General features: G+C 45.5%; 1 protein-coding gene across 26 annotated transcripts in view; it reads right to left on the bottom strand.

The window, feature by feature from the left end:
- Positions 1-14,531, bottom strand: part of Stard13 (StAR-related lipid transfer domain containing 13) — a 396,493-nt gene that overhangs the window by 56,098 nt on the left and 325,864 nt on the right. For all 26 annotated transcript variants that reach the window (XM_087579091.1, XM_087579089.1, XM_087579097.1 and 23 more), the window contains 2 exon segments: positions 4,882-4,953; positions 1,115-1,196 (listed from right to left, as the gene is read on the bottom strand). In XM_087579091.1, the coding sequence (XP_087435217.1) occupies positions 1,115-1,196; positions 4,882-4,953 (154 nt within the window).

Consider the following 14,531-nt stretch of genomic DNA (forward strand, 5'->3'; position numbering starts at 1 on the left):
AACAGAAAAGCAGACGTCGGGGATCCGGCAAAGCTAAGATTATTTACGACATTCTGGCATGCCTTGGTATCTCTATGCTCATCATTAAACAGTCAAGTTTGCCGAACGCAGGACATATAAGGAAGAGCAGTGGACTGAGGTTATCAGTATGGGATCTCCAAGTCCTCTCTATGTGGCCGGAAGACTGAAGAGTCCTGCCCTGGCTGACACCTACCCCAGCTCCGACCTCTGGAAAAGAGTGTCAGCCATGGAACTGCAAAGTTCTACAGACACAACTGACCTTTTGCGTAGAACCTGATTTTCTTAAAGACTCCACTGGACCTTTACACTTACGAGCTGAACGGAGTTCAGTAGTTTCTGACTCGTTCGTCTGTTCATGCCACATTGCTTCACTTGGGCTTCTCCAACTCCTCTGACAGAGCTCTGCACATATACATCTCTGCCTCTTTAAAAGATTTGCTACACAATAAACGTTTAAATGTGTCAGTCTGGTGACGTATTTCCTTGGCCTTACGTATTCTGATTTGAAGATATAACCACTTGACTTTATATATGTAAAAAAAAAACTGAGGTCAAGTTGAGCATCCTCAAAGGATGTCTCAGGCGTTACCCTGACGACGCTTGAGATGGCTGACCATCCTGAATAATCCTTCCAGCACCTCACTGCCCTAATCCTTAACTAGCCTCCCCCCCCCACCCCCGCCCCTGGAGCTGGGGACCGAACCCAGGGCCTTGCGCTTCCTAGGCAAGCGCTCTACCACTGAGCTAAATCCCCAACCCCCTTAACTAGCCTTTTAAAAATGCCATTTAACAATATTCTGAAATACCCCACCCTCCTGTTTTCTCTCTCCTCTCCCCTCCCGTCTCTTCTTCCCTCCTCCTCTTCCACTCTTTTCCTTAATGTAATGTCTGGCATCCCTCCCCTCCCCCCCATAAAGATTTAAACTCTGTAAAAACAGGAGCGTCTGCAGGATACAATGTGACCACACTGCATATATGCTCAATTGTAAACTTCAACCTTCAACTTCATGTGGCCCAAATGGAGACAGACCAAGGAAAGAAAGAAGAAAAACAAAAACAAAAAAAACAAAGTTACTTCACTCATCTGGCTTACCTGCAAAGAGGTTCTACAAGGTCCCTTTCAAGAAAATCATGGTCTTTTTTGACAGCCGCAATGTTGATGGGAAACTGCGAATCTAAGAGAGAAAGGAGGAGACAGAGGCTTATGCCTTTCGCTGGCCAATGAACTCAGGCCACCAAGTTCTGCACAAATCACCATTCTTAAATCTTAAATCACAGTTGCTGCGTATTGTTATTGCTGATGGCATTTAAAAATAGCATGCAGTGTTATTTTTAATCACAGAAAATGTTCCTGAGTGTGTAGCTTAAGTATGAAAACAAGCACTAAACCTCGGGCAGGACCGCACGCCAAGGGCCCTTCATGTCCATCCTTATCTGACATTCCTCACGAGGACATGAAGAGCAGCTTCTACGTCCTTCACCACAGGACAGGTCCCAGACAGGCGACGTCACAGAATCCTCAGTTTGGCAAACCATTTTTTCCCTTCAAAATGGACATTTCCAAAAATAGCCCAAGTTTAATAGTCTCAGATCTGTTTTTCTTTTCCTTCCTTCTTTCCTTTCTTCCTTCCTTCCTTCCTCTCTTCCTCCCTTCCTTCTTTGTGTAGCAAAATTTTAGACATCCTGAAGTCCCCAAATTGATGCCACAAAAGAAGAAATTCCAACCCCATGACTGTTTCCCAAAAGAGAACTCATGCCAACTCGGGTGGTAACTGCCAATATCCAGAATACAGTTTTCATTTTAGGTGCCTCTTTTTCATAGGAAAACATTTTGCTTTCACTCAACATACTGGCCCATGGTCAGCTTTAATGTCGGTCCACACTTCCCTATTGACTTTCTAATGACTGCCACTCTTTCTGTTTTGTACTTCCCAACTATGATGAAGCTGACATTTCTAAATCCTCCTCTGAGCGGGAAGCAGACACTACCCCCATTCTAGGGACACAGAGCATGGGCTACACAGTAAAAGTTTAAACATGCCAGTTTACTGACACATTTACTTGGCCATAGACATTCCAATTTGAAGACACAACCACTTGTCTTTATATAAAAGAATCCAGTCAAGTGTATGAACTCAAAGTATTTTGAAGTGACCTAATCCCTCATGGGCCCCAGTGAACCACACCTCACCCTCCTGGCGAGTGACTGTACACCACAGTGAGAAGCAAAGGTACAGGAGCCCAGGGTTTTAAGCACACATTACTTCTTGGCTGTGTTGCTCAGGGCAAAGTAACTTTCCCACGACTGTAAAGTGGGTATCACAATCATCATGGCTACTTTACAGCGGAAGTGTGAATATTTACTGAATATTGGTTTCTGAATAGTAGCAGTCACAAAGCAAGCTCTGGTCTCATCATATTTATGTAATATATGTGGATTAAACATGTGACATGTACATGTTTCTGAGCTACAGCATAGCTTAGATACTTGTGGACTGCTCACATTAAATCTCATAGTAGCTATAGCATTATATATATTCATATATATACACATATATATACATACATATATACATATACGTACACACATACATATACATATATACATATATATATACACATACATATGTATGTATATATATGTGTATATATGATTCATCAAGAATCAAAAAGGCTGGATTCTTCTTCTTTTTTTTTTTTTTTTTTTTTTACTTTTTACCCATCCATGTAAGGACAGCGAGTAGCCTGTTGTTTTTCTTTTGCCTCGACACAAACTGAGACATGTTTAGGAAGGGGACATCTTAATTGAGGAAGTTCCTCCATTGTATTGGCCTGCAGACAAATATGTGGGGTATTATCTTGACTAATGATCGATGTGGGAGGATCCCACTCACTGTGGGTGGAGCCATCCCTGGGCTGGTGGTCCTGGGTTCTGTAAGAAAGCAGGCTGAGCAAGCCAGTAAGCAGCCCCCCTCCATGGCCTCTGGATCAGCTCCTGCCTCCAGGTTCCTGCCCTGCCTTCCCTCAGTGATGGAGTGTGGCCTAAGAGCTGTACGCTGAAACAAATTCTTCCTTCTTATTTGGGTCATGGTGTTTGTCACAAGAACAGAACCCTAACTAGGACCAAGATCACTTAACATCCTGGGTTTTCCCTTCCTAATGAGTAAATTGCTGGTGGAGAATAGGGGTTGGGGGTTGTTTAGATTTAAACTATAGCAATCAATCCTTTTTTCCTTTTTTCCTTTTTTCCTTCCTTCCTTCCTTCCTTCCTTGTCTAAAAGGTTATATATGACCCTCTGAAAACTTTTGTCAGAGAGTCTAAGCTTCAAACTACATCCCAACATTAACCCTCCTTTGACCTTACAGAATTTAAGTGAACAAAATAGAAAAACACTAAACTTTTGGATTTTACTATAAACTGGAGACGTCTGGGGAAAGGACAGGAGTCATCTACAAGTAGGACTGATTTTGTTGTCTCTTTCCTACGTGCACACAACACAATGTCTGTGCCACTAGTTAGAGCGGTTGCTGTGCTTTCTTGTGCTCGGGACCGATGTCATTTGAGCCCTCAGACCCACCCCACCATCTTGTACTTTGCCTTATGCTTTGAGGCCCACCGTGAAGGTGGATGGCATCCAAAGGAACTCATGCCCTCGGGCTCCTTTTGTGTTTGGTCAAAGGAGAGCCATGGCTGAAGTGCAAGGACACATCCCTTGGTTCTTCCTGCGGCCATCTGTGTGCTCCCTCCAGGGGTGTGTGTGAGGCTCTTGTTTTTGGGCCTGTGGCAGTGATGGCTCTAATAACTGTACGCCCTTGGATCCTCCTCTGTGTGTGTCTCATCCACAACTTTGTGATAACCACTACTAGCTTAAACTCCTCATGGAGGATCTCAAGTGTGTCATTTGCTCACTCCTGGGGCCTGATTGCTTTGTGGTGTGTAAGGATGATCCGCAAAACAGTCACGATTTAATCACAATTTTGGACAGCGTAAGATATAGTTAAACAAACATGGTAGTTAAATGAGAATGGCTCCCACTGGCTCTTTATGTTTGAGTATCTGGTCCCTAGTTGGTTGAACAGTTTTGGGAACAATTAGGAGGTGTGGCCTTGTTGGGAGAGGGGTGTCAGTGGGGGAGGGTTGAGATTTCAAAAGCCCATGCAATTCCCCGTATTTCCTCCCTTCTGCTTCTTGGTTAGAATTGGACGTAAGCTCTCAGCTACTGATCCAGCACCATGACTGCGGCTGCTGTGTGTCCTGCCATGATGGTCGCAGACACTCAGAAACTTCAAGTCCCAAAATAAACTTTTTTTCTGTAAGTTGCCTTGGACACCATATTTCATTACCCCAGTAGAAAAGTGACTAAGACAGTGAATAGTTATTAGCTATTTACTAAAGAATCAAGGACCAGAAGTATGATGTTAGAAGAAAAAAAAGCCAATCACCCAAAACTGAAAAGACCCATAACATCTTTTCCTGTAAAACAAGCAGAACTAAGGGTTATCCCAAAACAACTAGTTTTGAGACTTCTAGGAAATTTATTAACGATGAATTCATTTCAATCTCAGGAAAACCGAGCACAATGACAAAACGGGAAAGAACAGGCAGAAAGTTCTGGAAAGCGAGTCTCGGCAGACACTGGGAAGAAAATGAAGACAGGAATCTCCAGGGGGAAGCAGTAAGTGAGGTGGCGATGGTGGGTGCGGGGAACTGGTTTCCAATTGCGTCAGAACAAGTTTAGAATTGCCGAGGCTGAGGGGGAAGGACGCGCGTCCACAGCAGTCAGAGTGAAGACCCAGTAAGCAGGCGGGGTCTAAGTGGTTGGCTCTCTCCGTAAAGAGCGGAGGGAAATGCTCACATACCTTCATACAGCTGAGCGTACTGTGGGAACCCGGCAGCTCGCAGCCAGTCACATGCTTCCTTCGCCTCGATTTCTAAAAAGGACAAGAAGAAGAGCATCGTGAGTCTGACGTCCAGACCTCGGTTCCGCTGGTGTGCTTTGTGCGAGCCATGATGAGGCAGCACTGCTCCCAGGTAGCCTTGTGAACGTCAGTCAGCCTACTCAGAAGGGAGGATGCAGAGAAGGTGCAGGCCGCTCGAAGCACTCAGTCTCTGTGTGCTCAGGTCATTTCTGTGGTGCCATAGTTCATGGATGATAACCAACTTTCCGGGGCAGAGCACAAAGGCCGAGTGTCCCACAGGGAAAAATACTGTCTTTATGCACCAAGAAACTAGGTGACCAGAGAGGAGAAGAACGGCTTACTATAGCAACTATAATCCTCTTTTTAATGGGCCCTTTAAAACTTTCCAAGATAAGCCCTAGATTATTTATTCAACCTTACTTTACTCTTTCATTCAGGATCAGAAAACACAACAGGGTAGTCTATTTTCTCACAAACGAAGGCATTACAAAAATCCAGCCTCACTGGCAGTTTTAATTCCCAGTACGCTGCATGAAGATGCTCGTTGGGCAAGCAGCTTGGAATGATTTCAGACTGAGTGCAGAGGGAAGAGGATCCTGAGGCCAGAGGCCCATGGAGCTGCCAGAAGGAGAGGGCCACACCCATTGTGGTGGGTCGTTTGGGGGAGCATTTGTGGGGTGGATCCACTAGCAACCCACCTAGTCGCCTCCCTGAGGAAATCTGTGGGGTGAGATGGGTGGAGGGACAGTGTGTAAACCAGGCCATGCTCTGACCTTGTGAGTTCTGGATTATTTCTCAACCGCCACGCTCTTAGATAAACATCAGCCCAGGGAAGAGAAGTTCATCTGTCAAAAGTTCAGATTCTCCAAATAGAAGTAAGAAGCCTAGAGAAATGTCCCAACCAAAGCTCTCCTAGGCTACTGGGCTGCCGGGTCAATGCATTTCCGCTTGTTTTCCTTGTCAGTCAGAACTTGTGGTGAAGACTTTTCTTGAGTCCTCTGCACAAAAACCATCTGTACTAGCATGGGCCTCAGGCCTGGGACTGGGCCCTCTCACAGTCAAAGCTCATCACGTTTGACACAATAAAGCTATTCAATTTACATTAAGAACAAACCAAAGGCTAGACCTTAGCCCCTAAAGATGTGCTTCCTTCCTTCAGTAATCCTTATCTGCTGCCACCCCGGGGATGGGAAACTTTCAAGTTCTGGATTTTGTCTGAGTTGAGGAGTTTCTGCTAATTCTGACCATCGTGGATTGTGTGGATTGACCATTGTGGACCACTGGCTCCAGTTTCACGCTGCAGACCTGCTGCCTACTTCGGTATGAAACAGAGGGCCGGAATCAGAACACAGATTTCCAGACTTGCTTTAAGCTCAGTTATACGAGTGGGTAAGGAATCAAAGAATCCTGCCTTTTCTAGTGGATCACATCGATTCTGTGCATTTTTCTGTCTTACTTTTGTTTGTACTGTGATTAAAACCTAGCCTTCAGCAAAAATAAGTCCCAGAGAATCAGGGAATGAAGACCCAGAGAGACCTCCCAAAAAGTCAGGGACTTTTCAGCATACGGGAGTTCGGAGGGAAATGGGACTCCAGGGAAACACATTAAACCCCTGGAATTAAATGACAGCAAGATATGGGAGAAACTACAGCTCTCGGGATCTGTCTAGAAAATCTGCTGGGACTGAGAACTATGGCCAGGTACAGGGATGGGTGGAGGGGAGGCAGAGTGACTGCACCCAAGTCTCTCCAAACTGCGTCCTTTCCCCCAGTAGGAACACTGATAATGAATTGAAATACCGTTCATAGCCCAGACACAAATAATCAAACCTTAGCTAAAACCTGTCTACGTCAGCCATTCAAATAAACCATGCTCTTAGGACGAGGTTTTTAGGTTTCATACTCATTTTGCTGGGAGTAAATAATAGCAAATTAGAAAATGCCACTCACCAAGCCACTGCCAGAGGCTCTTTTAGACCTCGCTATTCATACGCAAATGCCTTTCTGTTGGTCTAGAGGTCTATCACACGCCCTCCCTTTTCGTTCTCCAGGAAGATTCAGTAAGATACTTTCCTATCAGAGGACTTGTTCGGGTTTAAGGGCACATAGGGTTTAAAATGGAAGGATGGAAAGCGATACTATGCATTATGGTTGGACGGGAAACGTGCCTTAAGGGATCATGAACCCTTGGTCCCCACGTGGTGGCAGTGTTTTGGAAGGTGGTAGAACCTTAGGAGGTGAGACCTAGCTGCAGGGGGTGGATCACTGGGGGTTGGGGAGTGGGGGTTGGCACTAGGGTTATAGGTCAGTCTCTTTTCTACTGATCTCTGTGCTCCCCAGAATGTCCAGATATGAGCAGGCCTTTCCCCACCATGCCAAGCCAGCTCCCCTCAAACTGTGAGGCAAAGCAGGTCCTTCCTAAAATTTATTCTTTCAGGAATTTTGTCACTATTATGAGATAAGTTACTAATATGTTAGGTAAGTGGAAACCGGAAGAGTAGGTGTTGGTATTCCGTCTAAGCTCCACCCCCACAGTTACCTGGCAACAGCCAGGTATGCTCCGCCCCACATTTACCTGGCAACAGTCAGCTATGCCTAACTCACTATAAAATGGCTGTTTGCCCCCTCTTCATCCTCTTCTCTTGCTCTCTTGCTCTTTCCCTCTTCCCCTTTGTCCCTTCTCTCCCCATTCCCCTCCCCACTTCCCTCCACATGGCCGGCCTTTACTCCTCTCCTCTTCTACTCCTCTTCTCCCCTTAAACCTTTCCACATGGAACCACGTTGGCCTGTTGTGGTTTTTCCGGCCGGGAGCCGAGATTTCTACCCTAATAGTAGGGAGAGTTAGAATGTATCAAGAGACAATGGTCATTATGTAACAATAGGGACTGTATCCATCTAAAGGACAAAAAAGCTGCAGTATCGGGCAGCCTGGCAGGCAAAGAAAATGCGAAGAAAACGAAGAAAATGGAAGGGGGTGATGGCTGGTGGCCTACAGTCTTGATCGCAGTCAAAGAGCCAAACAAACCCACCAACCAGCCACAAGACCATCTTGTCTAATTCCCACCATGAAATTTCACTTTGACTGTTGAGCTGAATTGGAGAGGGGTCTTACAATGTCTCTGGCTCACCCACAGTCCCCTCTAATGCCTCTCAGACAAATGCTGCTTCTGCAGGGCCCTTGCAGTGGCCCAAACACAGGGAAATTAGAAGGAAGTCACAGTGCCAGCGTCATTTCACAAGGCTCTATCTAACAGGATTTAAATGATACTCAGTGAGGAAAGCCATGGACATTTATGTGTTAATGCGTAACCATCAGTGTATAGAAATGGTATAAAAGCATTCAGCGCCATTAAAATCACATCTGACTGTTCTGTTTGTTCCCTTTTGACACCCTCACCTGCCCTTGTAGCCGCTCCAGGAACGCATCAACTCATTGCAACTCTCTTGATGAAAAAAAAAAAAGGAACACATGCCATGGGGGTGGAACCCATGAACCAAGAGTCCCAATGGATGCTGAAATCCAGGTTGTAGTCTAAACCCAGATTATGCCACGATTTTGATTCAATAACTAAGATGGCTTCCAAGGGATTATCAGACAGGTAACACATACGGTGTGCCCACGTGGGATAGAAAGGCGGTTCCCACCCCCAGGGTGATACAGTGGGCCCTCTGGGACTCCTGAATTATTTCGTTTATTTTTGATGTTGTTGTTCAATGGTCTATGAAGTAGACCTCAAGTACCTGAAGTAATGGGAAGAGAAACCAAAGGGATTATTGTCCTTTGCTGGGGAGAATGTGATACATTTGGCTAGGTATCATGACAGGACTTTTACAGAATTAAGTGAGGAGCTGTGTGCGCATGTGTGCTCATATGCGTGCGTGTGCAGACGCCCACACACAAGTGTGAGAATGTGGAGGTCTAAGGTTGACCTTTCTTTATGCTCGTCTGCCTGGTTGCTTGAGACAATGTCTGACTCTCTCTCTGAATCAAGAACTCAACATTCAGCTAGACTACCTGGCCAGCCAGCCCTGGGGACCTTTCCACCTCCACGGTCTCTGTGCTGGTGTGCACCACTGAGGTCAAATATGCACGGCGAGTGTTTTCCCAATGGAGCCCTATTCCCAGCTCCTCCCATATCGGTTTTGTGAATGTTCCAGGTAATAATGTCAGTTAACTCTACAGCGGTTACCTAAGTTTGTGCAATGTTCTTTTGAAGGCTGCCCAAAGCCCTGTGCATACATGAACCCAACAGACGTAAGCTTCTGCATCAGATAACAGAGCCGGCTCCCAAGTGGATAAAGGACAGAGAACACAGCTGGGGCACTAGGGATAGAGGATGAGTCAACACTGTCCAGTTCTAATAGCGGAACCTCTTTTCTATGTGAGGAACCTCTTCTGGTTGGTTTAAGGGAGACCGACCACCCTGACTCCCAAACCACACATCACCCGTGTTCCTGAAAAGCCTCCTCCTCTCACAGTGTGGACCAACGAACCCTACGGTTTCATGTCAACTGCATTTGGGGGCTGGAAACAACTTTGCCTTTCAGCTTTTCATTTAGTAACAGAAAGCAAGCAGGCTTCTGATTGGCTCCTGCAGAAAGTTCAGTCGGCATCTGTTTGGGGCTGGGTCCTCTCCTGTGTGACCTGTCTGTGCGTTGACAGGGAGTCAGGGGCTCTGGCTCAGTTGTTTTTATCCTCACTGGGTGCCGGTTTTGCTGTGCTCCAAGTGACTCCTCACCTAAGCTTCTGGCTTAGAGTGAGTCAGGGAATCTGTTCAGAGACAGGCCTAGTTGGGGTGGGGACATGGGGACCTCTCGGAGTGGGGACGATCTCAACAGTGCTGGAAAGCTGTATGTTCCTATGGGTATGAGAACGAGGGCACCCTAGACACAAACACCTGACTGGTGATATGTTTTTATAGAATAGTATAATTTAAAAAAAATAATTGTACATTTTCAGTTTTAAAAACATTATCAAAGAAAACCCAAAAGGTACAATCAAAGTAGACTTAAGTCTTGTCCCATCACCAACACATAATTTAATGTATGCTATCCACCTGAGTAGTGACATCATAATATCTTAGCTTGACTGCTACTCACAAGCATAATTATACACTGTGAGTATGTTCCCAGATAATGATGTTATTTATAAAAACATGAAACTTACTTTGTTGGGAACGATTTCTTAAATATGTGATATTGGAATACCACCAAGTTGTATTTTGCTGTGGGCTATAACGACCAGTGTAGCCAAGAGAAAACACTTTAGTAAGTCCTTCCTGGTGCTAACTGACAGTGGAGAAAGCTGAACCTCTAGGGAGGTGGAGGAGACTTACACAATGTTGCTTAAAGGAGATACTACTTGGCGACGTAGGTGCAAACTGTCGGCAGTACCAGACTCAGGATGACCCCAGTCAAGGCAAGAGCTTTATTGAGCTCCAAGGGTTTGCTGCACGAGTTTGCAGAGTTCCTATCACGTTACAGACTTACTGTGTTTTTTAAACTGGTGCTCCCATCGAAACAGCTAAGCTGAGCTAAGTGTTCTAAGTACATTCAAGGGAATGTGCTGTATGTAACACACAGTCTTCTCCAGCTATCCCAAAGGCCTTACGTCGTCTTTCTAAATAACCAACAATTCAAACCAGGGCCACATTAGAATGGATTATCAGGAAACTGGCTGTCGAGAAGGAACCAGGGCTCCTCTACTGAGGGCTTTACTACTGGAGTTTTATTACTGGCATATACATGTCCACTGTCCTTACAAATCTCCTGCAAACTTCACAGACCGGCTGGCTCCAGTGGGAAGCAGCTACTTCCTAATTGTTCATGAAACCCCTTGACAAGAGTGATTCAGGGAGGTGGGTTTGGGGACCGCTGGCTTTTTCCTCACAGTGAACGGGCAAGCATACTGTGCATCATGTTTGTAAAGATCTTAGTAGCCGTGAGGGATGGCTCAGTTACCGTGCTATGTCTCCTTAAATACAATTATCCAATTACCAGGATTATGGTATCTGGAAGGTGTTAAGATCTCAACAGGCTCATAGTTTAGGACAATTCATACCAACGAGTTAGGCTCATGACAGATACATTACTTAAATCACGCCTCCGCCTTTACAGAGAACTTCTCGAGCGAAGGCTCCTGCTTATTAAGTGCTTATTTCTTTGGTCAGATATGAGGCGGGTTCTGTCCGAGTTAATGCCGGGCTATCCGTCTCATCTCTGTATGGTCGTGAACAAAGTGCTCGTTAAGATTACACAGAGCTCCTGCTTCCCCAGATCCGTCTCCCAGGAGGACTTTATAAACTAAATTACAGGTATAGGCACCATATTACAGTTTTCTCCACCCTCAAGTTCGCCTGATGTCAGGATCCATTATTTTATTTTTTCTGCACTTTTGTGAATCTGTATTAAGTTTGTTTTGATGTTTTTAATACCTGAATGATTCGTGTGTGTGTGTGTGTGTGTGTGTGTGTATGTGTGTGTGTATGTGTGGGTGTGTATGTGTGTGTATGTGTGTGTGTTTGTGTATGTGTGGGTGTGTATTTGTGTGTGTGTATGTGTGGGTGTGTATGTGTGTGTATGTGTGTGTGTGTGTAGCAAGTGTGTTTTTCAGTATAATATTTTCTTTATATGATATTCTAAGTAATGAAGGCAAGCTAAAATACAGGTTATCTAGGGCAAACTTAAGATCACCAATCATTACATTTTTCAGAGCGTCAAGTCAATTTATAAACACCTGTTTTATCTACCATAGTTCTAAGTAACCCTTTCTTGGTTCATAACAAACACACTTCTGTCAGCAAGGTAGTGACCCTAGGAGGGTGAAACCTGGGAGTTCAGAGACACATGCTATTCGATGGCACCTAATTCCAGTCCGTCAGAACAGACCCTGGCTCTGAGCGAGTGTCTTTCTCTCTCCAAAGCTACGGTCACTTGCTGATATAATATTCCGTCACCCATTCTTTGCTTTGAGGATTTATTTTATTTTTATAATATATGTGTGCTTGTGTGTGAGTGTTTTTCTCATGAATGCAGTTTTCACAGAAGTCAGAAGAGGGCGTTGGATCCTCTGGGGCTGCTGTGTGCCGTTGTGAGGTGCCCTAAGGGTGCTGGGAACTGAACCCAGGTTCTCTGTAAGAGTAGGCAGCACATTTAACTTATCTTCCCAGCCTCTCCACCTCCCCATCCCCCATCTCCAGGCAGGGTTTCTCTGTGTAGCGGCTTTGACTGTCCTGGAGCTCGGTTTGTAGACCTGGTTTCAAGTGCACGGAGACCCGCCTGCCTCTGCCTCCCGGGAGTGGGTGTGCACCGCCACACCCTGCTTAGCCCTTTCCTCCGAATGCTAGCAGCATTCCCTGGCTTTGAAATGCCATCTGCAAGCTAGATTAGTAGCAAATCTGCTCACTAAAATAAATTCTACCAGAGTAAAAGGTGGGTGAGTATATTTTAAGAAATAGGGCTGTTTTAAATTATTCTTCTTCATCCACATTGAGAAAATCATGTGCATGTGTATATGACGCACATCATATAGTAATGACATCTGTAATATACGTACATTTATGAATTAAGTATTTTATAGGTACTTTCTGTATTATTTCCTTTAAGTAAACAATCAAATATATATCTAAAGCATACACATAAATATCAGTTTCCCTTTTAGGCTTCCAGTAGCCAACAGTTTCCAGTAGCCATGTGGCTCTCCTCTGATGTTAGCTTAGCCATAAGACCCACTTCCCCCAGTAATCAGCAGCAGGAATGAACTCTAAGTAAAACCAAAACAAACCTCAGGGGTTGTCGCCTTGTCCCGCCATTTTCCCTTTCTGGTCCCTGTATCACGAGTCTGCAACCCTAGGTAGGGTTGTCACTACAGTCTAGGTCTCGGAATGACGACAAAGGGGTCAGAGCCACTGCAAATCAGCCACCGGGACAAAAAAGGAGCAAGGGATAAGACTTCCATTGTCTTACTCCACCACGGTGTCAGAGATTTGCTGAAGCGGCACCGTCTCCTGCGAGAGAGCTAACGTGTGCCGCTAGCTGTCATTCCCTACGTGAAGCACACAGGAGACACCAGGAACCTTTATCTCAACCGGAAACTGCAGTTGAGGGCTTGCTGGTGTGGCGCAGGAGTGAATACAGCTGTAACTATTTCTTCTCCCAAATTCACGTCCTTGCCTACTGCACCAGCTTGTGTGAATTCAGGGAATGTTAAAGGTCCCATTTGTACCACAAAGCTCCCCAAAGTCCCGATGCAGCCGAACGAGAATATAAACACCACTCTCTACACCCATAATTCCTAATAGTATCTAATGAGATTAAAATTGTACAGTCTCCCCACTCTGATCAGTGCCGAGAGAGAGAGAGAGAGAGAGAGAGAGAGGAAGAAGAGGAGGAGGAGGAGGAAGGGGGCAGGGGGAGAGGAGGGGAAGGGATAGAGGGAGGAGAGGGGGAGAGGGAGGGGGAGAGCAGGAGATACGTCACTTGTGCAGCCAAATGACTTCTGACCAGATCATGCTGACTCATGGTTTCCATTGGGCAGCAGAGGTATTTATTCTCCTCTTTCTTTCTGGTCAGACTGTTCCTCTCAGGCCCTTGTGGTATTTCCCAGGAAGGCTTCAAGTAGTCACACGAGTGTGAACATCCTCAGCCTTTTGAAGTCGTGAGCATACCAATTACCACCGATTCTCAAGCCTGTCTTCGAGATGGAGTCCGGGAAGCAAAGGAAAGCCCAGTAGGGAGACAGGGGCTGATACAGTTCAAAAAACCAGAATTTGCAGGGGTCGGCTAAAGGGCCCTGAATATTAACCCACCATGATGACAGGGCTCTACTAATCCTCCGCCTGAGTTTGGAGACTGTCTTTCCCTCTAGTCATCTTCTCTATCTTTTTCTAGAAAGGTGAAGAAGAACCTACAGGAGCTGACTACATGCTGGCTCCCTAGCAGGAGGTCTAAACTGTGTACTGGAGCGGCTTTGACAGCTCCTACCCAGTTGTAAATGCTGGGTTGGTGCTTTCTTGCTTCCTAAGAGCCAGTCTTTCATCCTACGCGCTTTAAAAAGCATTTAAAATGTTTATTTTTATTTATGTGTAAGTGTGCATGTGTGTGTGTAAATGTGTGTGTGTATGTATGTATGTGTGTGTGTGCGCGCGCGCGCGTGCTTTTGAACACAGGTGTTTCAAGCGGAATCAGACCCCTGGGAACTACAGATACGGATGGTTGCAAGCTGCCATACTGGTGCTGGGAACCAAACCTGGGTCCTCTGCACGAGCAGCCATTGCTCTTAACTGCTGAGTCGTCTCTCAAGTCCTTGAAGCTCACCTATAAATATATGAACGTATGCCTGTACTTAGGGACTCGAACTCCTCTTTTAGCTGTTTTTGGGATATTGTTCATGTCTATACTTGGAAGAGGTTATCCTAGCTCTGATCAGTTTACCTCAACTTTTCCACAGCTCTGTGACTCTGAAGACACCAGACACTTTCACGACAGTCGTGAAAACCTTGCCACACGAATGAAAGAAAGAGCCCGGATATTTTTAGGAGAAAGGAATGCCAAGCGACCTCCATGTTTTTGAGTGCTTCCATTCTTTATAGG

This window comes from Rattus norvegicus, chromosome 12, assembly GCF_021556685.1.
Source record: "Rattus norvegicus strain SHRSP/BbbUtx chromosome 12, alternate assembly SHRSP_T2T, whole genome shotgun sequence".
Classification (NCBI taxonomy): domain Eukaryota; kingdom Metazoa; phylum Chordata; class Mammalia; order Rodentia; family Muridae; genus Rattus; species Rattus norvegicus.